Raw genomic sequence first — 22,461 nt, forward strand, 5'->3', positions numbered from 1 at the left:
CACACACACACACACACACACACACACACACACACACACACATACACATACACACACACACACACACACACACACACACGGACTAAGCGCGTTGTTATATAACACGATTAACCAAAAAAACTACTGGACACACACAAACAACGAAGTGTGATGAATAGTAAGCAAAATAGATGGAGATAAATAAAAATAATTTAGACCATTTACAGACGATATTGGGTGGTTGTAGCAATGACCACTGACCATTATTGAGAATGAGTGTACGATTGATGTGGATTTTGGGAGGTCGGAATAAATACAAATTGGTGTGGAAAAAGCCTAAGAGGTCAAATTAAGAGGCAAATTAAAATTAAAAGTTACTGGCCTTTGTTTCTTAGAAGGACAAGTTTTTGTTCTGTAGAACCTGAACAGAACAAAGAACCTCTCTGTTTGTTCAGCCCTACGAAATTGTACTGCATGAAATTTGCTGCGAGCGTCGTTATTCAGTAACCTGTGCAGCCTGCTTGCACTAATTTTATTTCCAGCTGTAGATGCCTTTTCTTCGTTTAGTAATAGCATCGAGATTGCATTTTTAAAGGTTAATATAAAAATTCATCACTGTTGAATACGAAATGTGCAGTTCGATATTCCCACTATTTGCTCCCCTTCACACATCTAATCCATACTCAAAGGCAGCATAACACGAATCTGGGGTGGTAGGGATTTCAGGTAGAGTATCCGTACACGGGGTCGTAGATTATGGAGACCTGGGTGGTTCCGCCCATTTTTCCCTGAATCACTGCAAGCAGCCGGCCCCTGAATGTTATTTCGTACGATGCCTTCTATTGCAGCGCGCCCCCGTTACACGCGTACCGTCCCTTTCTGCCTATCGGGGTAGTCCGAATTGATTTTCGACGAAGGTGGAGGCGGCGCAAGGGATGGAGCCTTGCAATAGATGGCGTCGTACAAAACAGCACTCCGGAGGCGGTTGTTTACAGTGATGCAGGGAGAGGTGAGCGGAACTACCCCCTTCTCCATAATCTACGACCCCGTATACAAATACTCCACCTGAAATCCGCACCACCTCAGATTCGTGGTATGCTGCCTTCAAGTTCTTCCCAGACATGGTTAAGGACGTCTGGTGTAACAGAGTGAATGACGCCCGTGATTCTCTGTTTTATTTATTTATTTATTCACATACAGCACTGGTGTACCAGAAAAGAAAGATAAAAAAATGGAACACACTTTGTCTGAGTCAGAGAATCTTGGGAACAAAAAGAAACTACAAAATTTACTGGAACCGGAACCCAATCTATCGCTAGAGAAGACAGGCGCCGTTATCCAGTTCCATGCCTTGTGCAAAAGGCATCAGACATCAGAGAATTGCTAGAATCAGAGGCATGAGGTTAGACATCAATATTCAAACACCGCCTTATGTCAATTTTCTTCAAATTCGCCTTGAATATCTTACTATGTTCGGCTTTAACAATATCACGCGGTAAGAGCTCCAAACATCTAGCAGTTCTGTCACCTTGATCACCTTGACTCCCGTTGATCTTCGAACTGGTCGAGCGGGTGGCAGTAATTCTTCTATTTGTCCCGATCGCATGCCAGAGTAGCTCAGTGGTTCCTTCTTTGATGTGGGACACGAAGAGCATCATATTTTTCTTTGCAGGACTTCGTGAAGAAATCTGACTATCGGGTCGGCGGTCTTCCTGTAGTGCACTTAATATCGCGGGGAACCTCGCTCACGGCTCTGGTCCAACGGTTGTCGTTAAAGCGCATCACGTGTCCTGCCCACCTTATTTTACTTTCCTTGGCGGCGGCGTCTCTAATCTTCGATCGCTGACGTAGGAGAGAACTTCGAATCCCGTCCCTCACTTGCGTGAAACGGGATACTCCTAGCATCACTCTTTCGATTGAGCATGACGCTTTATGACGCTCACCGCGTTTTCTTCCTGCTTGCGAAATGCCCAGGTTTCCGAAGCATAGGTCAAAGCAGAAAGTACGGTGGTGCTGAAGAGGTGAGCACGGAGCCAGGTGTTCCTGGTCTTCTTCACTACATCCTCGATACTCTTTTACGCTTTCACTAGTAGGTCTGAAGCACCAATACTTGCTGGGCGCTAATTTGATTCCATTTCTGAGGACCCGAAAATACAAGATTAGGTCGGCCTGTATACGTCTGTTCCTCAAACTGCTCATACCTAATTTTTTGAGACGATCCTTGTAGCTATTCACCGCTAAGTCTGTTGACACTCTTCTGAATAACGTACGGGTAAAAGTCTCTTGCACCTTTTCGAACTTTGCTATATGTTTTTTCTTTGAAGGGCTCCAAATTTGATAGCCATATCCAAGATGAGGTAAGACGAACGATTTGTATAGACGAGTGAGAATAGTTGGATTAGAGGTGTGAGCAATGCGGAATAGTCGAAAAAGGGAGGAGTATGCTCTTTTGCGTGTCATCAGCGTACATTTGGACACTGACGTGAGAAGAGGTTCTGAGCACATTAGGTAGGTCGATAGTGTAGATGAGAAACAAGAGAGGGGACAGAACTACTCCTTGTGGAACTCCACTTCTGCAAGGGAATTTGGCTGAGTACTTGTGGCCGACTTTGACTGTCATACTTCTCATGCTAAGATACGAGATCATCCAATCCATAACATGGCCCATTATTCCGAAGTACTTAAGCTTAGCAATTAATTTAGAGTGAAATACTTTATCGAAGACTTTGGACAGGTCAACGTATATTATACCAATCGATTCACCTTGATTGCAAGCTAAGGACCAGTCAAAAACACTACCAATTAGATTAGTAGATGTTGAAGCTCCTGCGATAAACCCATGTTGTTGAGTGGGAGTCAGATGGAACTTCTTTAGCCAAGACAATAGTTTATCCCTGATTAGCTTTTCCATAATTTTGACTGGCGTTGGTAATAAGGACGGTAATTGCTCGGCAGATTAGTACCTGGGGATTTAGGAATTGCTGTAAGTATGGCGCTTTTCCGCACCTCCGGAACTTAACCTAAAAGCATTGAGATGTTAAAGATATGGGCTAGAGGTCAACATAAAGTAGCAGCACATTCCTTATATACAATTGGCGGGATTCCATCTTGCGTTTCACTAACCGACGATTTAAGAGACTTGAGATATTTGTAAATATCTGAAGGATGGAAAAATATGACACTGCACTGCTGTTGGATAGGAGCAATGCCAACAATTTCTGGAGTGGTATTACTGCACTCTGAAGAAAACATACTGGCAAAATGCAGGGCTAGGGCATTAGATTTATCAGCATATCTCTGGTATAAGTAACTCCTGTTTGATCCACAAGACCAGGAAGTCTTCCATTGCCTTTAATTTTATGCCTTAAGTACAAATAGAAGGGCTTCATGGATTCGCTGTGCACTAAGCGGCGCTCTCGATACGAAAGATATCTTTTCATGCGAAAGTCAAAGTCAGAACATACTTTCCTGTACAGCGGGTTATGAAAAGGATAGTCTAACTCCTCAAAAAGATGTTGTCTCTAAGAGATGGGGGCTTTCAGTTGAGGTGGAAGATTCAAACAAGATGCGCGAGGAAATCGAAAAGGAACAAATTTTCCAAGACCCTCATAAACCTTCTTGCAGAATCTGAGATAAATGTCCGGACATGAAGAGTATTGATTGAATAGAGTAAACCAGCCAGCACCATTAATGTAATTGTCTAAGGAAAAGTAATCAACCGCGAAAAAGTCAGCCATCAGAATTCTTGGAGCTGACATAGAAACAGGTGTTTCGAAACAATTGCATGGTCGAATGAGGCTAGCGGTGGAAGAAGCTCAACATCTAGAGTGTAGGTGCTGGGTGTAAGGAGAATGTCAAGAACCCTATCAGCGTGGGTAGGCAGATTCACATTTTGTACGAAACCAGCACTGGTGAAGAAATCCAAGAAAAGTGATGAAGATGAGTTGAAAGCTATGGAGTTAATCCAGTCTACATGCAGATTGAAGTCGCCAAGAATAACAGTTTGATGATTCATATCCGCAAAATCGCTAAGTACGTCTACAAGTTTTTTATCATTAGCAGCAGAACTATTTGGAGGTCGACATACGAGCATAAAACGAAGTTGCGACAAATTATCAGCAAACAAAATTTCAGTGGAGAGTAAGTCAGCCTTAAGATCGTTGTCAAGAAAAACGATTTGGGCACTAATAAATGCCTTGACAAGAACGCACACCCCACCTCCACTTCTCATGGATCGATCCGAACGGTAGACATTATAGGGCAGGTTGCTAACGAGCTCAGAGTCCAAATTTTTAGTGCTTAACCAAGTTTCAGTAATAAAAATTAGATCCGGTTTGTACAAGCAGAGAAACATTTGTAAGTGGTGCATTTTATTGACGAGACTGCGTGCATTAAATAAGTATGATTTTAGTGTTGAAGAAGCACCGTGCAGCTTTAAGCGTTTCCCGATGTGCTTCGCTTAATGTCAGAGATGTGCCTTAGGTCGCCGCGGTACACCACCCACTCCTGCTGACTTTTCCTCCGTTACGCTCATGTGCCTCTTGTCTCAGTTCATACTCTCGTTTCCTTTCATCAGGTGTCACACTTCTGCGGATATAAACATTGGGAAAACCTGCACCGCGAAGAAGGCGCGCATTAGCAAGCTCTCGACGCCAGTAGAACTGAGAGGGGAAAACGACTTTTACTAGGCGTGGACGTGAAGCATTAGGTTTACCCATCCGGTATAGATCAACTGGACGACAGCTCACGTTCAATGCAAGCAAAATATCGTTGACTTTTTCCTCTAGGTTGCCCAGTCTCTCTGAAGACCCTGAGTCTGGGAGGCCACTGGTTACTACGCTCCGCGAACGCTTGTCCGCTTCAAACTGTTCGGCGAAATCCATCCTAATATTTTCAGAAAGTGCTACCTGCATCTTACTTATAACCGGGTCCTTGCTTCGTTCAGTAATAGCGCTGATCAGCTCTGTTGGTGACAATTCAATTGTTTGTGTACATTCTGCCGTTCTAGTCTCACCACGAGGGTTAGCCTGCGACGAAAGTGCAGCTTGTTTTTTTGCAGCGTGAGTGGATCTAGCTGACATGACTTGATCTATATTTGACCTACCAAGGGGATATCGATAATACAATCGCTCACGCAGTAGGCAAAAAGAAAAATGATTAGTTTAGACGGTTAAAATGCCAGGGAAAAAGATTGAAACGGCAAAGTATAGGGTTTCAAGTTAATAGATGTTAGAAATGTAGATGAGAGCGTTGAGAAAAAAGAAAAACGTTAAGAAGATTAAGGGTAATTTAAATGATTAAAACAGTTATGTAAAAATAGTTAGAATGTTTAAGAAAAAGAATGATGGTTATACAGAAAAAAAGAATCTTGGATTGAACCGAATGCGATGAGGGGAGAGACAGGAGGAGAAACGTTAGAGAGATAAGTAGGAATAAACTAAAGTTAAAAATGTGAGAGCAGACAAGTACGCAGCCACCTGACGCACGCAGACGTGTTAAAGTCCAAGTCGGGTGGCATGGCCGAGAAAGCGAGGATATCTTATCGTCGGAAGAGTCCCTCCAACAACACCTCATGCATATCAGCTGCTGCTGCATCCCGACATCTCTATTTCTTCACTAAGCTCATCCACAAGCTGATAGGGACGGTGTTTTCAAAATATTGTTCGACGGCTGCTTCGTGATTTAAAGCAGCATGCCACAAATTTGACGTGGAGGAGGAACCCCTGGGAATAGCTAGAGGTGGGTTTGTAGATTGCTGGCTCATAGGTGGTTCCGCTCATCTCTCCTTGATCGTCGTGAGAAACGGCCTTGGGACCACTTTGGTTATTACGAGATGCGTTAGAACGCTCCTCTATCCACATGTCCCGGCCCCTCAGCCTGCTCATTGGTTTTACTTAAGTAGGCTGTTGAGAAGACATCACTGATCTTCGACCGATCGCACTTGGATGCAACGCGTTGCAACTGAGATCTTCTTTAAAAAGACGTCGTAATCCACGCCATTTCTTGCGACGATCAGGAAAAAATGTACGGAACCACCCTGATGTCGCAATCTACAATCCCATCTCTAGATTTTCCCGCGCATTCCTTAACCAGATTCGTGGTATGCTTCCTTTAATCGTAGTCGTTGTAGACATTGAGACGTGGTCTCTGAATCATTTTTCGAGCTGGTGTGTACCGAAAGAGGATCCAGTGACCTGAGTTAGCAACTGCGGTCTTTTCCTCCCCCACGGTAATGAGATAGCCCGTCCTCGAGCTTAACAAATGTGAAAGTTATGATATATATATATATATATATATATATATACCCGGAAGAGAGTTGTTCGATGTAAACTATAAAAGGATAAAGTTTCTAGCATTGATCAATCCGCTTGGGATGCGCCCCCACGTTCACTTCAATTCAGAATCGTTTGAGGTTTACGAATGTGTATCTGGCCTATACAATGACTTGCAGTGGCTAGCCGATGTGTCAAGTCAGTGCTATTATCCTCCCAGACAAGTCTGGTACCAATTTATCGACCGCTGAGGGATGAAAGGCTTGATGAGCACTAGGGCGGATTCGAACCTCCGATCGATCGTGCAGGAAGCGGAACCTCTAAACGCTACACCACACCCGCCCCATGTAAACTATGTTCTAGGTTATTTGATGTTTTCTCTTGAATTATTGGTGAATGTGGTTTTTGGGAGTGGAAGCATTAGCGAACGGAGAACGAGGAAAATATATTTTTAACCTAATGATGTGAATGTTGTGCCATCCTTGTAGACCTATCGGGTTAGTTATGGTGACACTCACCTTCATCATCTTGACTCCCGTTGATCTTCGAACTGGTCGAGCGGGCGCCAGTAATTCTTCTATTTGTCCCGATCGCGTCCCACAGTCGCCCGGTGGTTCCTCTTTTTACATGGGGGCACGAAGACCTTTCTAACTTAGATAACTTCTTTGAAGGACTTCGTGAAGAAATCTCACCATTGGGTCGGCGGTCTTCCTGTAGTGCACTTGATATCGCGGGGAACCTCGCTCACGGCTCTGGTCCAACGGTTGTCGTTAAAGCGCATCACGTGTCCTGCCCAGCTTATTTTACTTTCCTTGGCGGCGGCGTCTCTAATCTTCGATCGCTGACGTAGGAGAGAACTTCGAATCCCGTCCCTCACTTGCGTGAAACGGGATACTCCTAGCATCACTCTTTCGATTGAGCATTTTATGACGCTCACCGCGTTTTCTTCCTGCTTGCGAAATGTCCAGGTTTCCGAAGCATAGGTCAAAGCAGAAACAACGGTGGTGCTGAAGAGGTAAGCACGGAGCGGGGTGTTCCTGGTCTTCTTCACTACATCCTCGATGCTCTTATACGCTCCCCAAGCCGCTCGTCTCCTTCTGCCCAGCTCGGAGGTACATAGCTTGAGCATCCGGATATGTTCGTTCCGTTGAGCGTTAATGAGGCTTTGAGTCACTCATGAATACCGTCTTTTGTAGATTCAGCTGAAGACTGATGCATCCACATGTTTCGTCGAATTCGGTCAGCATTCGTTCCGCTTGGCTGATGCTAAGTGTTATCAGCAAAGCGCAAATGGTGTAGCTGCCGACCCTCAACCTTCGCTACCATGTCGTCCCATTCCAACTTTCGCATTGCGTTCTCGAGAGTAGGTGCGAATATTTTAAGGCATCACCCCACGAATCTGAGGTGGGGCAGATTTCAGGTGGAGTATTCGTATACGGGATGGGAGACTACAAAGAGGGGGGTGATTCCGTCCATTTCTTCCTAATCGCCGTAAAAAGATGCGGAGCCGCACAAGGCTGGCGCGCTCCAGTCGAACTCCTTGTAGAAAATAGTGCGTCAGGACGCCCGAAGCCGTATCTTCCGGGTCGTTTTTTACGGCAATTAGGAAGAAATGGACGGAATCACCCCCCTCTCCGTAGTCTCCCATCCTGTATACGAATACTCCACCTGAAATCAGCAACACCTCAGATTCGTGGGGTGATGCCTCTAAGTGAGATTGTATCACTCTGTCGGACCCCCTAATCACGTGAATGAAGATATTGTTGTATAATGGGTAAATTTCGGTCGTGACGCTGCTGCACAGTTCTCGAAGTACCTTTATGTACTGAGTAGGGACGCCTTGGTTGTCCAAGGCTTCCATGACCGCTTCCGCTTCAACTGAGTCGAAGGCCTTCTTCAAGTCTTTAAAGGTGAGACAGATCGGCATCTTGTACTCTCGTGATACCTCGATTAGTTTTGAAACAGTGTGAATGTGGTCAATTGTGCTGAATCCTTTTCGAAACCCTGCTTGCTCGCATGGTTGTCCTTCGTCCAAGACTTTTTCAATCCTATTAAGGATCACTCCTGTAAAGAGCTTGTAGATGATGGACTGTAAGCGGATTGGGCGATAGTTTCCGACGTCATGTGGATTTAGACCCACGGATCTCCCTCACTAGAGGGATCACAGCCGGTTAGTCGCGAGGCTACGTGGCGCGTCCCCGGGTGGCGGATAGGGGGCTAATCGCGGACCAAAAGCGACCTTGCGCTTGCCCAGAGACGCAGGTGGATTCAGAGAATGGACTCCCTGTTTCTGCTGAGCCAGGACTGACTCATGGCATCCTTGTATCCCGCACGTCGGTCCGGCCAAAAGCTTGCAATCAAGTGACTGGGAGGTGCAAGGGAGGCGGTTTGGAGTCGCCTCCAACAAATAAGCTCCACATGTCCACACCGGGAGAACGAAAGTTCTCCCAGAAACTCATGGGACTGGAGGCTTGCAACCTGGCCATGGGTTTTAAAATTTTTAAGCAAAACACAGTAATAGAAAAGAGTCTCCTGATTCCGGAGGAAAGCCTGGCACGGTAGCGCCAGGTGGGACGCGGTTGCAGGAGTCATGTAGGCTACCGAAACGGAAAAGGACTAGGATGGCGATCTGTACTTATAACGCACGTACGCTTGCATCGGAAGCGGCCATCGAAGATCTGATGATGCAAGCCAAGAAGATCAAGTACGACGTCATCGGACTGACCGAGACGAGACGACATCACCCTCTCAACGCCGTATATGAAACTGGAGAAGAACTGTTACTGGGAACATGCGACAGCAGAGGTGTTGGTGGAGTTGGCGTCCTCGTCAACACGAGTATGGCAAAGAACATCGACTCTTTTGAACAACTTACGACCCGAATCGGACGTCTGCGGATGAGAAGATGTGGCCCAATACCAGCTTTGAATATCTTCGTCGTTTACGCTCCAACATCAAGCTACAAAGAAGAAGAAGTCGAAGCTTTCTATATGGACCTGGAGAAGTTCTACCAAGAAGATCATGCCTTCTGCAAGGTCATAGTTGGCGATTTCAACGCTAAGGTCGGCCCAAGAAGAACGCCGGAGGAACTTCACATCGGGACCCACGGCCTACAATGGAATGACCAGGGAGAGAGGCTCGCCGAGTTCATCATGACGACTAAGACCATCCATGGGAACTCGCAATTTCAGAAGCCCTCTTCTTCACGCTGGACGTGGGAGTCACCCGGTGGAGGGTAACGTAATGAAATAGACCACATCATCGTCAATAAAAGGTTCTGCCTGACGGACGTCGGTGTTGTACCAAAGTTCTATACGGGATCGGACCATCGCCTCCTCCGAGGAAGATTTTCCTTCACAAGGAGAGCAGAGAAAGCCGCCAAGTTCAGAGAGAGAAATCCCAGGACTACCATCAATTGGGATCTCTTCGCTACGCTAGCCGGATTTTGGGAAGATTCCGCAATGGACAACATCGACGAGGAATATGACCGGCTCGTTGAACACCTTCACGACTGCACGAAGAAGGCTGAGAGTTTTAAAACCACCAGGAGGCGCCTGTCTCTTGAAACTCTTGAGCTGATACGCCAGCGTGGAGCAGCACAAGCCGCAGGGAACCAAGAACTCACGTCCGAGCTCGCAAAGCTTTGCCGAGAGGCGATAAAGGAAGACCTTAATAAGAGAAGAGCAGAAGTGATGGCTGAAGCTGCAGAGGCGGGGAAAAGCATCCGCTATGCCCGTCGAGACTTCGCCAGTCGCAAGACGAGGATGACTGCTCTCCGGAACCCAAAGGGAACAGCCACTGCATCGAGAAGATGGGGTGGAGAAAATCATCTACGACTTCTACTCTGATCTCTTCGACAGCCATGTCCACTTGCCTCCTCATCATCTGAGGGAAGATGGACAAGTCATTCCAGAGGTTCTCTCGTCCGAAATACGACATGCTATCATGTCGGTAAGAAATCGTACGGCACCCGGTCCCGACAGAATAAGACCAGAACACCTGAAGAGCCTTCCGCCAGTACTCATCAACACCCTGGCGAGGCTCTTTACACGTTATCTGTCGGAATGCAAGCTTCCCAAACAGTGGAAGACCAGCAAGACCGTCTTGTTGTATAAAAAACGAGATCCACATGACATCGGCAACTATCATCCAATCTGCTTAGTGTCCGTCATCTACACGCTCTTTACAAGAGTAATCCTTAATAGGATTGAAAAAGTCTTGAATGAAGGACAGCCATGCGAGCAAGCAGGGTTTCGAAAAGGATTCAGCACGATTGACCACATTCACACTGTTTCAAAACTCATCGAGGTATCACGAGAGTACAAGATGCCGCTCTGCCTCACCTTCATCGATTTAAAGAAGGCCTTGGACTCAGTTGAGACGGATGCGGTCGTGGAAGCCTTGGACAACGAAGGCGTCCCTACTCAATACATAAAGGTACTTCGAGAGTTTTGCAGTAACTTCACGACCGGAATTTCGCCATTCCACAACAAGATCATCATTGACGTGAAGAGGGGGCTCCGACAGGGTGATACAATTTCACCCAAAATATTCACAGCCACCCTCGAGAACACAATGCGAAAGTTGGAATGGGACGACATGGGAGTGAAGGTTGATGGTCGGCGGCTACACCATTTGCGCTTTGCTAATGACATCGTACCTATAACACCTAGCATCAGTCAAGCGGAACGAATGCTGACCGAATTCGACGAAACATGTGGATGCATCGGTCTTCAGCTGAATCTACAAAAGACGGTATTCATGAGTGACTCAAAGCCTCATTAACGCTCAACGGAACGAACATATCCGGATGCTCAAGCTATGTACCTCCGAGCTGGGCAGGAGGAGACGAGCGGCTTGGGGAGCGTACAAGAGCATCGAGGATGTAGTGAAGAAGACCAGGAACACCAGGCTCCGTGCTCACCTCTTCAACACCACCGTACTTCCTGCTTTGACCTATGCTTCGGAAACCTGGGCATTTCGCAAGCAGGAAGAAAACGCGGTGAGCGTCATTGAACGCGCAATTGAGAGAATGATGCTAGGAGTATCCCGTTTCACGCAAGTGAGGGACGGGATTCGAAGTTCCCTCCTACGTCAGCGATCGAAGTTTAGAGACGCCGCCGCGTTTGCCAAGGAAAGTAAAATAAGGTGGGCCGGACACGTGATGCGCTTTGATGACAACCGTTGGACCAGAGCCGTGAGCGACTGGGTTCCCCGCGATGTTAAGCGCACTACGGGAAGACCGCCGACCCGATGGTCAGATTTCTTCACGAAGTCCTTGAAAGAAAAATATGATGCTCTTCGTGTCCCACATCAAAGAAGGAACCACTGGGCTACTCTGGCACGCGATCGGGACAAATGGAAGAATTACTGGCGCCCGCTCGACCAGTTCGAAGATCAACGGGAGTCAAGGTGATCAAGGTGATCAAGGTGGATTTAGACAACAACACGGTCTTGCTGGTCTTCCACTGTTTGGGAACCTTGCATTCCGATAGATAACGTGTGAAGAGCCTCGCCAGGGTGTTGATGAGTACTGGCGGAAAGTTCTTGAGGTATTCTGGTCTTATCTGTCGGGACCGGGTGCCGTACGATTCCTTGCCGACATGATGACATGTCGTGTCCGCTTTTCCTCAAATTATGGGGAGGAAAGTGGACATGGTTGTCGAAGAGATCAAAATAGAAGTCGTAGATGATTTTCTCTATTCCCCTTCTCAATACAGTGGTTGTTCCCTTCGGGTTCCGTAGAGCAGCCATCCTTGTCTCGACGGGCATAGCGGATGCTTTTCCCCGCCTCTGCAGCTTCAGCCAGCACGTCTGCTCTTCTCTCCTTAAGGTTTTCGTTTATCGCCTCTCGGCAAAGCCTTGCGAGCTCGGACGTGAGTTCTTTGTTCCCTGCGGCTCGTGCTGCTCCACTCTAGCGTATCAGCTCAAGAGTTTCAAGAGACAGGCGTCCCTTGATGGTTTTAGAACTTTCAGCCTTCTTCGTGCAGTCGTGAAGGTGTTCAACGAGCCGGTCATATTCCTCGTCGATGTTGTCCATTGCGGAATCTTCCCAAAATCCGGCTAGCGTAGCGAAGAGATCCCAGTTAATGATAGTTCTTGGATTTCGCTTTCTGAATTTGGCGGCTTTCTGTTCTCTCCTTGTGAAGGAAAATCTTCCTCGGAGGAGGCAGTGGTCCGATCGCCTTATAGAACTTTGACACAACAGCGATAACAGTCAGACAGAACCTTTTACTGACGCCGATGTGGTCAATTTCATGACGGTACCCTTCACCGGGTGACTCCCACGTCCAGCGTACAGAGGCGGGCTTCTAGAATTGCGAGTTCCCATGGATGGACTTAGTTGTCATGATGAATTCGGAGAGCCTCTCACCCTGTTCATTCCTGTCGTAGGTTGTTCGAAAGAGTCGATGTTCTTTGGTGTAGTCGTTTTGACGAGTACGCCAACTCCACCAACACCTCTATTGTCCAGTTTCTTATACGACGTTGAGAGGGTAGCGTCGTCTCCTCTCGGTCAGTCCGATGACGTCGTACTTAATTTCCCTGGCTTGCACCATGAGATCTTCGATGGCCGCTTCCGATGCAAGAGTACGTGCGTTATAGGTACAGATCGCTATCGTAGTCTTTTTTCCATTTCGATAGCATAGATGATTCCTGCAACTAAGTACTCCCGTCGCTACCGCACCAAGATTTCCTACGGAGTCAGCATACTTTTTCTTACTATTGTGATATGCGTAAATTTTAAACCTCGCGTGCTTTAATCCCACTTGTTTGTGGGAGAACGTTGCGTCCTCCGATAGTGGACACGTGGAGCTTATTTGTTTGAAGCGATCCCAGTCTGCTTCCTTTGTACCTCCCAGTCACTTGATTGCAGCCTTTTGGCCAGAGCGACGTGCGCTATACAAGATGTCATGTATCAGTCTTGGCGCAGCAGAAATAGGAGGTCCGTCCTTTCTGTAAATGTAAATGAATCATTACTGTCACAAAAGTGAAATGCGGTGCGTGCTTTAAGTTTGCGTTCAAGAAGGATATGGAACAATCCGCTTTGAAGTCTAAAACGCTGTAGATTTGTTTTCTACTGGTTAAAACCAATAGTGAGAAGGGTACGTGGCGCGTCTCCAGCTGGCGGATAGGGCTAATCGCGGATCAAAAGCGATCGTGTGCTTGCTCATTGACACGGGTGGATTCAAGCAAGGCACTCCCTGTTTCTGCTGAGCTCCGACTGACTCATGACGTCCTTGTATCCCGCACGTCGGTACGGCCAGAAGCCCGCTATCAAGTGACGGGGAGGTGCAAAAAAGGTGGTTTGGAGTCGCCTTCAGCAAATAAGCTCCACTTCTCCACTCTGGGACGACAAAACGTTCTCCCATAAACCAGTGGGACTAGAGGTTTGCGACCTGCCCATGAGTTTTAAAATTTACGTTTCTCACAGTAGTAAGAAAGTCTCCTGATTCCGCTGGAAAACCTGGTACGGTAGCACCAGGAAAGACAACGTTGCAGGAGTCATATAGGGCTACCGAAACGGAAAAGTATTAGGATGGCAATCTGTACTTGTAACGCATGCACGCTTGAATCGAGAAGATCTGGTGGAGCAAGCCAGGAACATTAAGCACTACGTCATCGGACCTACCGAGAGGAGACGACGCCACCCTCTCAACACCATATATGAAACTGGCCAGTAGAGAAATTGGTGGAGTTACCGCACTCTTTAAAACGAGTATAGCAAAGAACATCGACTCTTTCGAACTACTTACGACCCGAATAGGAAGTCTGCGGACGAGAAGATGTGGTTCAATGCCAGCTTTGACTATTTTCGTCGCTCATACTCCAACATGAAGCTACGAAGAAAAGGAAGTGGGGCTTTCTATATCGACCTAGAGAAGTTTTCCGGAGAAGACTATGCCTTCTGTAAGGTCATTATTGGTGATTTAAACGTCAAAATTGGCCCGAGAAGAACGCCTGAGGAACTTCACATCGGAACCTACGGTCTACAATGGAATGAACAATAGGAGACGTTCTCCGAGTTCATCATGAGAACTAGGGCCATCCATCAGGAACTCGCAATTCCAGAAGCCCGCCTCTGTACGCTGGACGTGCAATTTCATGACGGTACCTCGGTGGAAGGTACCATCATGAAATTGACCACATCATCGTCAGTAAAAGGTTCTGCCTGACTGATATCGCTGTTGTGCCAAAGTTCTATGCGGGATCGGACTATCGCCTCTCCCGAGGAAGATTTTCCTTCGCAAGGAGATAGGTGAAAGCCGCCAAGTTCAGAGCGAAATCGCAGGACTTCACTAATCAACTAATTAACTGGGATCTCTTCGCTGCGCTAGCCGGCGCAGCGAAGAGATCTCAGTTAATTAGTTGATTAGTGAAGTTTTTTGGGGGGATTCCGCAATGGACAACATCGACGAGGAATTAGACCGGCTCGTTGAACACCTTCGCGACTGCACGAGGAAGGTTCGGTTCTAAAACTACCAAAAGACGACTGTTTTTTGAAACTCTTGAGCTGATGCGCCACTGTGGAGCAGCACGAGTCGCAGGGAACCAAGAAGCGTCCGAGCTCCAAGGCTTTGCAAAGAGGCGATAAACGAAAACCTTAAGGAGAGAAGAGCAGAAGTGCTGGCTGAAGCTGCAGAGGTGGGTAAAATCATCCGCTATGCCAGTCGAGACTTCGCCGATTGCAAGTCGAAGATGACTTCTATCCTTAACCCAAAGGGAACAACCATTTCATCAAGAAGGGATATGGAGAAAATCATCTACGACTTCTACTCTGATTTCTTCGACAGCCATGTCCACTTGCCTCCTCACTATTTGAGGGAAGACGGACATGTACGTCGCACAGCACATAAAGGTACTTCGAGAGTTTTACAGTGATTTTTTTTCCACCGACGGACCGAGAGTTTCACGACCAAAATTTCGCCATTCATCAAGAATATCATCTTTGATGTGAAGAGAGAGGTCCGAAAGGGTGATACAATCTCACCTAAAATATTCACGGCAACTCTCGCGAAGGCAATGCGAAAGGTGGATGACATCGTTCTGATAACACCTAGCATCATTCAAGCGAAATGAATGCTGGACGAAATCGTCAAAACATGTGGATGCATCAGTTTTCATCTGAATCTGCAAAAGACGATATTCATGCGTAACGGAAAGAACATCCGAATGCACCAGCTACGTTTATCTGGGTCGGGAATTGAACATGATGGAAGACTTGATCCCCAAGCTGGGCAGGAGGGGACGAGCGGCTTGGGGAGCGTATAAGAGCATCGAGGGTGTAGTGAAGAAGACCAGGAACACCCGGCTCCGTGCTCACCTCTTCAGCACCGCCGTGCTTCCTGCTTTGACATATGCTTCGGAAACCTAGGCATTTGCAAACGCAGTGAGCGTCGTTGAACGCGCAATTGGGAGAAGGATGTTAGGAGTATCCCGCTTGACAGAAGTGAGAGACGTGATTTGAAGTTCTCTCCTACGCCAGCGATCGAAGATTAGAGACGCCGCCGCGTTTGCCAAAGAAGGTAAAATAAGGTGGGGCGGACACGTTATAGGCTCTAACGACAACCGTTGGACCAGAACTGTGAGCTGCTGAGTTCCTCGCGATACTAAGCGCACTACACGAAGACCGCCGACCCGATGGTTAGATTTCTTCACCGAAGTCCTTCAAAGAAAAATACGACGATCTTCGAGTCCCTCGCAAGAGGAGGTGCACTGGGCAACATTTGCGTGTCAAGGTAATCAAGGTAAACCAACAATATCTTGAATTTGTGCAATGCGATAAGTTTCAACCTCAGTTATTGCATGTAAAGAATAAAGGATGAAGGGTCTTGCGTTAATCCATCCGCTTGGAATGCGCCACCACGTTCACTTCAATCCAAAATCGTTTGAGGTTTACGAGTTGTAATTGGTTGTAATTGGCCTATACAATGTCTTGCGTTGGCTAGCCGATGTGTCATATCAGTGTTTTTATCCTCCAAGACAAGTCTGGTACCAATTTATCGACCTCGGAGGAATGAAAAGCTTGGTGAGCGCCGGGTGGATTCGATGCTCAGATCGTACAGACAGCTGCATCTCTTACCGATCGCGCTACACCCTCTCAGATTTGTTTCCCAGTGACTAAACCAATAATATCTTGGATGTGTGCAATGCAAAATTTCACTTTAAATTATGGAATGTATTTGACGATAGTATACGTGAGTCGCATCAATCTTTATGGGAACCTTTCCTGACTAGAACAATAGAACATGCGAATAAGCTTGTGCCTTGTTCGATTATACGAGTGCGTAAGATTTCGTTTAGTTTTTTTAGTTTAATTTCTTGCTTTTTTTTGTGAAGGAGCGCGATTTGGAAGTTGTATTGGGAGTAGGGCGCTGGAAATGATCTTAATTTTGGTGGGTAAAAAACCATTGCAGTGTCCTAAACCCACATCAGGTCCTGTGAAACAGTGTTGGTAATTTTCCAAGAGTAAAAAAAAAACGAATGATCTCTTGTTTTGTTAAGGTTTTGTCAATGCGTATCCCTACGTACTAAGCTAAGTACGTAGCTCCTACGTACTTAGCTTTTGCGATTCTTTTGTTTGTGTGTAGAGAGAGCTATAGGTTGTGTTCGAAATTCGAAGGGCAACGGTGCTACTATTTGTAGCACGGATAGCATTTTTCCTACTGCTATTCCGCGAGGTAAGGTTAGTGAGTAGTCATATACAAAAACAATTCCTTGTCATTTGGAAATTATGTATTTGATGACGTTATCTGAACGAGCTTTTAGAAAAGTCTCCTTCATTAAATAAACTGGGATTTCGAGTTCGAAAAATTATGCGTTATTTAGAAATACGATTCGAGTAGAAATATTGTCAGAAGAAATTTGTTTCTAAAATCGATGGAAACATTAGTGTTAACAATAGTGACAAATTTCGCAATGGTGTCATTAAGTGAGAAGAAGTCTGTGGTATAGTTTTCATCGTGTGCCACGAAGCTATTTACTTTGTTAGATTTATCATCATTTGCTTAAGTGGGAGAAATCTAACTTATCGATTTTATAGGGGTCCCATAGTGCATCAAAAAGTGGTACTATGGATAAAAAGTTAAGTTTGGTGTAAATATGGTAACAATAAAGTTGTGTTATTCTGAAGAAACATTCGGGGGGAAATTTAGAAATGTGGGCTTTGATTGTCCCTGTTGTTGCGCATGAGGATTTTGCTGTTATGCGAAACTTGAAGATTCTACTGAAGCAAAGAGGGATAAGCTGAGTACGAGTTCAATAGTATCACTATTTGAAGTATTGAGCAGAAGAATTTCGTCTCATAGGATCTACCCTTGAAAAAAAGGGCTGGTGTAAGTGTTTTACTCTTTCTCGATTTTATTTCAGCAAGGAGGAAGCAAAATGTAGCTTTGAATATATCAGGCTGGATAGGAAGTCGGGGGGCGGGGAGTCCACCTATGATCACTAAGCCACGTCCATCCATCACAACGTCACTGAGGTCATGTGCCGTATTTGTATTGCAATTAAGTGATAGAGTTGACTTCTAGGAAGGTTCCAAGAACGAAAAGGTACCAACGCAGCAAGTGGAAAAAGACGTGGAAAATGAAAATGCTAAAAATGAATAAAGAACGTGAAAGATTTGCACAAGAAAAAAACAACATCAGGAAACATAAATGAAGCTGAAAATTGAAAACGTTCCAAAATAAAAGTTAAAAGGTGTAGAAACGAGAACCTGGTTTTTGAAAGATGTAGATTTGTGATTGAAAAAAATATATAAAAGATACAACACCGCTACTAACTTGTGTCCCAAAATTCGTCGCCGACGGATTTTGGGACACAAGTTAGTAGCGGTGTTGTATCTTTTATATATGATCTTTTATATTTATTTATATGATCAGTCGCAAACCGTCGGAATGCTTGTAAGTGGGCAAAATTAAATTTTGAAATTACCATTCGAAAGTAAATGAGCTGCTGATTTCAAATATACTTCGAGAATTTACTTGTGACAAATGTGTAGCCTGAAAACGGACAAAGTTTCGTCAAGCCCCGTTAATTACTTTCACACCTCCGCAATCCTCCCATTGGGATATCCCGCGGGTACATCTCCATGGAAGGAAGGGGTGTTCATAGGATTTCCGCTTATTTCTCGGAACTGGACAAAATGTTCATTACATCCGTAATTAGGAGGTTATTTAGAGCATTTTGGTACCCCACATCATATGTTGGTTCGAAATTTCCATTCTCTTCAGAAATTGACGAAAGTGCTCCATCGAAGGTTAATAAAAGGTCTTACTTTCCAAGCTGAGAAAAATCTCCTTCGAAATTTTTCAGTGAACAACTTGTACTCGACAATAGCTTATATTGTAAGCTTCTAGCTTTGACAATGCCTAGTTTTTCAAGTGTCAAACTTAAAACACTACTCTATTTCGTTATTTGGTCCAATTTGTGAACAGCTGTCAACGGCTTAGAGTGACCGGTCAAGTCTCGCGATTCAGTACTTGCTTACAACTCTCCTTCCTTTACGGGAAGTGAATTAGGCGCTAACATTGGATGACAGCTGATCATGGTTTTCGAGTGACCAAATTGGGGAAAATTTCGTCTGTTTTCACAAAACAGAAATTTTTGCAGCCTCTATGAGTTTTTTTCAGTATCTCAAATAGCCAGTTCTTCTCACAAAAAGACGCTCTTTCGAATGATGTTGAATTCACTTTTATTTACAAACTTTAAAATTTCAACACTGACTCCGCCCTCTTATAGAGCAGGCGATATTCTATAGCTGGAATGGTTATCGCGGCCCAGGCATTTCACACCTTCGATAGGTGACTCCTCTGGCGATTCGGCGTCACAGAGAGACAATAATGTTTGAACATAAATGAACAGTGACGACAATTTTACACAGTTCTTATTTATAAAAACAGCAGTGATAAATTGAAACGGCTAGGAAGGAAAATGACTGACGAAACTAAATTAATAAATAAAAAGAAGAGGAGAAGGAAGAAAAGGAAGAAGTGAATATTATTTGAATTAAACTCCAAGACAAGAAAAATTCAATAATTTGAGAAGTTTTAATTTTTTCCTCCATGAAACGTCTTAATTTGTTACATGTCTGACTTTTTCAGGAGGTTTGTTTCGTTTGTTTGTATTTCTTTCCGAAAGGTAGTGAAATTGGAGAAGCCGTATGGTTCCGATGACTAAGAACTGTGTAAAATTCTCGTCACCGTTCATTTATGTCCAAACATTATTGTCTCTCTGTGACGCCGAATCGCCAGAGGAGTCACCTATTGAAGGTGTGAGATGCCTGGCAGACCATGCGTGGGCCGCGATAACCATTCCAGCTAAGAATATCGCCTGCTCTATAGGAAGGCGGAGTCAGTGTTGAAATTTTGAAGTTTGTAAATGAAAGTGAATTCAACATCATTCGAAAGAGCGTCTCTTTGTGAAAAGAACTAGCTATTTGAGGTACTGAAAGAATTCACAGAGGCTGCAAAAACTTCTGTTTTGTGAAAACAGACGAAATTTTCCCCAATTTGGTCACTCGAAAACCATGATCAGCTGTCATCCAATGTTAGCGCCTAATTCACTTCCCGTAAAGGAAGGAGAGTTCTAAGCAAGTACTGAATCGCGAGACTTGACCGGTCACTCTAAGCCGTTGACAGCTGTTCACAAATTGGACCAAATAACGAAATAGAGTAGTGTTTTAAGTTTGACACTTGAAAAACTAGGCATTGTCAAAGCTAGAAGCTTACAATATAAGCTATTGTCGAGTACAAGTTGTTCACTGAAAAATTTCGAAGGAGATTTTTCTCAGCTTGGAAAGTAAGACCTTTTATTAACCTTCGATGGAGCACTTTCGTCAATTTCTGAAGAGAATGGAAATTTCGAACCAACATATGATGTGAGGTACCAAAATGCTCTAAATAACCTCCTAATTACGGATGTAATGAACATTTTGTCCAGTTCCGAGAAATAAGCGGAAATCCTATGAACACCCCTTCCTTCCATGGAGATGTACCCGCGGGATATCCCAATGGGAGAATTGCGGAGGTGTGAAAGTAATTAACGGGGCTTGACGAAACTTTGTCCGTTTTCAGGCCACACATTTGTCACAAGTAAATTCTCGAAGTATATTTGAAATCAGCAGCTCATTTACTTTCGAATGGTAATTTCAAAATTTAATTTTGCCCATTTCCAATCATCCCGACGGTTTGCGACGGATTAATCCGTCGGCGACGGATTTTGGGACACAAGTTAGTAACGGTGTTGTATAGATGTATATTTTTGTTTATGCAAACTATTAAAGCCTATTAACTATTAAAGATACCGCAGTATTTTGTAAAAGTTTTGATTTGTTTGTTTTACATAAATAAAACACTATTATTTTCTATTTCTTTGAGTTTGTGTGCAATCGTTCGATGTATCTCTACGTAAGCGATCGATACTCCGTTAAGAAGCAATACCAGGGATAACGCTGATGCTCCTGTGTAGCATGTTCCGCAGCTCATTAGAGGGCCAAAGATGGGCGATGTAATGGGCGGAGCGTAAGGCGAACGCAACTCAATGCTTCTGCTAACGCTGTTAACTGCTGCGCAGAGCAATCAACGGTAGCCGTTGCCAGTCGTTTCCCCTATGGATAGGTTGTCGCGGAGGCTGCGGGTACCTAACGATACGCACCCCAGAAAGTCTTGTCATCATTTGTCATTTTTTCTGCTTTATTTTTTTGCTCAGCTTACAGTAGAAATTAATCAATAATATCATCACCATTATTGATTACAAAAGTGTCCCACCTAATGGGCAGGTCAGCGATCCCTTTCTCCCAGAACTGGGGAGACTGGGAGTCAAAGAAGTCGCTGACCGCCCGTTAGACTTCTTCAAACAGTGAAAATTTTCTCAGCTAGACAAGCCTTAAGAAGCCGGAATAAGTGGTAGTCTGAGGACGCAAGGTCGGGAGAATAGGGGGAAGGGTGCACCGTGTCCCAGCCTAACTCCTCCTGTTTTTCATGGGTCTCATTAGCTACATGGGACCTAGCGTTATGCAGAGGAGTTGCACCGAAGCCCGTCTCGGCAACGGCCAGTGCGAGCTTCTGGAGCTGACTGGCGTATATGGAACCGGTGACGGTATGGCCTTGTGGGAGCAGCTAATAAAACAGCATTCCCCTCGAATCCCAGAAGCAACAAAGGAGACACTTCTTGGAGTGGAGGTCCGATTCGGCTTGTGGTGGCGGGTCTTCTTCTCGAAGGAGTCACAGGGCACGGTGCGCGTTAGAATCGTAGAGGACTCAACTCTCATCTCCAGTAATAAGATCTTCGAGAAACTTTTCTCTTTTCGATGCGGGCCAAGGAGAAATTGAAAGACGGTTACCCGGGTAAAGCGGAAGCCATCCGTCAAGATGTGAGGGATCCATCGAGACAGCACTTTTCTGTTGCCGAAGGCCTGGAGGCGACTGACGACTGTTGAATGGCTACACTCGAGTCTTGTCTCAAGACTGCGGGTGTTGATCTCCGGATCCTCTTTGACAGCGTCGAGAATTGCGGAGTCTTCGACATTGTGGGGGAGTCCCGACCAGGGTCTTCGGAGTCGGTGTCTCCGCTTGCGAAGCAAGCGAATCAGCGCTTGACAGTTCTGATGGTAGTGGTGCCCTCGCCCAATTTGCTGTTGATGTTCCGAGCTGCTGACGTTGCTCCAATGCCGCAACGCCATTCATGGAGGATGATAGCTCGAAGTTGCTCCTGCGTAATTGACATCGTGATTAAAGTTAAGGAAGGCCCCCGGCTATACATACGTCTTGTGGAGAAGTTTCAAGAATGTTCTACAACTGCAACATGGTGCGACATTGGTTCCGCAAAAATGGAAAGTTCTGGAATCTTCGAAAAATGGGTGACAAGACGTTCTGTCCAGCCTAATAATTTGGAAGATTGTGTGAACTGTGGGAAATTGAATGTAGAGAGTAGCAAAATGTAGAAAATCTAATGAGATGATTACAGTAATAATCGCGAAAGTGTGTAATCCGAGGAAATAGGAAACGACGCATAAGGCCCTGGGTTACGGTCCGACTTTCGCAATGTGCGAGTTCTATATGCTTGTGGCTTAAGGCGGCAGCCACTTGCCGCGTACGCTGATGAAGTCGGTGGTTGCTCCCAAATATGGAAGGAAGTTCGTCGCTCGCAGAGGTTTAACAGACGATTCGGTGGTCCGACTTGCTTCATATATAATGTTACTTTCCAAGTACTT

At 45.4% G+C, this 22,461-nt stretch overlaps 13 protein-coding genes across 14 annotated transcripts; 8 read left to right on the top strand and 5 right to left on the bottom strand.

Annotated features, from left to right (window-relative positions):
* Window positions 1-3,715: 3,715 nt before the first annotated feature.
* RB195_022567 (uncharacterized protein) lies at window positions 3,716-4,333 on the bottom strand (the record flags this gene model as incomplete). The annotated part of the gene is made up of 1 exon (XM_064209733.1): window positions 3,716-4,333. One exon carries the CDS (start codon window positions 4,331-4,333, stop codon window positions 3,716-3,718), a length of 618 nt encoding a protein of 205 aa, XP_064065614.1.
* Window positions 4,334-4,457: 124 nt separating this feature from the next.
* On the bottom strand, window positions 4,458-5,060 carry RB195_022568 (uncharacterized protein; the record flags this gene model as incomplete). Its single annotated transcript, XM_064209734.1, has 1 exon — window positions 4,458-5,060. The coding sequence occupies one exon, from the start codon at window positions 5,058-5,060 to the stop codon at window positions 4,458-4,460; it is 603 nt and encodes a 200-aa protein (XP_064065615.1).
* A 1,879-nt stretch (window positions 5,061-6,939) lies between these two features.
* RB195_022569 (uncharacterized protein) lies at window positions 6,940-7,380 on the bottom strand (the record flags this gene model as incomplete). The annotated part of the gene is made up of 1 exon (XM_064209735.1): window positions 6,940-7,380. One exon carries the CDS (start codon window positions 7,378-7,380, stop codon window positions 6,940-6,942), a length of 441 nt encoding a protein of 146 aa, XP_064065616.1.
* Window positions 7,313-7,618, top strand: RB195_022570 (uncharacterized protein; the record flags this gene model as incomplete). Its single annotated transcript, XM_064209736.1, has 2 exons — window positions 7,313-7,363; window positions 7,448-7,618. The coding sequence occupies 2 exons, from the start codon at window positions 7,313-7,315 to the stop codon at window positions 7,616-7,618; spliced, it is 222 nt and encodes a 73-aa protein (XP_064065617.1).
* Window positions 7,619-8,872: 1,254 nt separating this feature from the next.
* RB195_022571 (uncharacterized protein) lies at window positions 8,873-9,490 on the top strand (the record flags this gene model as incomplete). Its single annotated transcript, XM_064209737.1, has 1 exon — window positions 8,873-9,490. One exon carries the CDS (start codon window positions 8,873-8,875, stop codon window positions 9,488-9,490), a length of 618 nt encoding a protein of 205 aa, XP_064065618.1.
* Window positions 9,491-9,712: 222 nt separating this feature from the next.
* RB195_022572 (uncharacterized protein) lies at window positions 9,713-10,099 on the top strand (the record flags this gene model as incomplete). The annotated part of the gene is made up of 1 exon (XM_064209738.1): window positions 9,713-10,099. The coding sequence occupies one exon, from the start codon at window positions 9,713-9,715 to the stop codon at window positions 10,097-10,099; it is 387 nt and encodes a 128-aa protein (XP_064065619.1).
* Window positions 10,100-10,196: 97 nt separating this feature from the next.
* RB195_022573 (uncharacterized protein) lies at window positions 10,197-11,036 on the top strand (the record flags this gene model as incomplete). Its single annotated transcript, XM_064209739.1, has 1 exon — window positions 10,197-11,036. One exon carries the CDS (start codon window positions 10,197-10,199, stop codon window positions 11,034-11,036), a length of 840 nt encoding a protein of 279 aa, XP_064065620.1.
* Window positions 11,037-11,061: 25 nt separating this feature from the next.
* Window positions 11,062-11,667, top strand: RB195_022574 (uncharacterized protein; the record flags this gene model as incomplete). The annotated part of the gene is made up of 1 exon (XM_064209740.1): window positions 11,062-11,667. One exon carries the CDS (start codon window positions 11,062-11,064, stop codon window positions 11,665-11,667), a length of 606 nt encoding a protein of 201 aa, XP_064065621.1.
* A 20-nt stretch (window positions 11,668-11,687) lies between these two features.
* On the bottom strand, window positions 11,688-12,023 carry RB195_022575 (uncharacterized protein; the record flags this gene model as incomplete). Of its 2 annotated transcripts, none has more annotated exons than XM_064209741.1 (1): window positions 11,688-12,023. In XM_064209741.1, one exon carries the CDS (start codon window positions 12,021-12,023, stop codon window positions 11,688-11,690), a length of 336 nt encoding a protein of 111 aa, XP_064065622.1. The 2 variants fall into 2 exon arrangements, with proteins under 2 accessions (XP_064065622.1, XP_064065623.1); XM_064209742.1 differs by having other exon boundaries at window positions 11,688-12,005.
* A 142-nt stretch (window positions 12,024-12,165) lies between these two features.
* On the bottom strand, window positions 12,166-13,621 carry RB195_022576 (uncharacterized protein; the record flags this gene model as incomplete). The annotated part of the gene is made up of 5 exons (XM_064209743.1): window positions 12,166-12,364; window positions 12,480-12,562; window positions 12,625-12,712; window positions 12,786-12,905; window positions 13,341-13,621. 5 exons carry the CDS (start codon window positions 13,619-13,621, stop codon window positions 12,166-12,168), a joined length of 771 nt encoding a protein of 256 aa, XP_064065624.1.
* A 1,030-nt stretch (window positions 13,622-14,651) lies between these two features.
* RB195_022577 (uncharacterized protein) lies at window positions 14,652-15,131 on the top strand (the record flags this gene model as incomplete). Its single annotated transcript, XM_064209744.1, has 2 exons — window positions 14,652-14,714; window positions 14,859-15,131. 2 exons carry the CDS (start codon window positions 14,652-14,654, stop codon window positions 15,129-15,131), a joined length of 336 nt encoding a protein of 111 aa, XP_064065625.1.
* A 6,098-nt stretch (window positions 15,132-21,229) lies between these two features.
* Window positions 21,230-21,580, top strand: RB195_022578 (uncharacterized protein; the record flags this gene model as incomplete). The annotated part of the gene is made up of 1 exon (XM_064209745.1): window positions 21,230-21,580. The coding sequence occupies one exon, from the start codon at window positions 21,230-21,232 to the stop codon at window positions 21,578-21,580; it is 351 nt and encodes a 116-aa protein (XP_064065626.1).
* A 107-nt stretch (window positions 21,581-21,687) lies between these two features.
* RB195_022579 (uncharacterized protein) lies at window positions 21,688-22,191 on the top strand (the record flags this gene model as incomplete). The annotated part of the gene is made up of 1 exon (XM_064209746.1): window positions 21,688-22,191. The coding sequence occupies one exon, from the start codon at window positions 21,688-21,690 to the stop codon at window positions 22,189-22,191; it is 504 nt and encodes a 167-aa protein (XP_064065627.1).
* Between the last annotated feature and the right edge of the window lie 270 nt (window positions 22,192-22,461).

The sequence above is a fragment of the Necator americanus genome, chromosome X, assembly GCF_031761385.1.
Source record: "Necator americanus strain Aroian chromosome X, whole genome shotgun sequence".
NCBI classification, from domain to species: domain Eukaryota; kingdom Metazoa; phylum Nematoda; class Chromadorea; order Rhabditida; family Ancylostomatidae; genus Necator; species Necator americanus.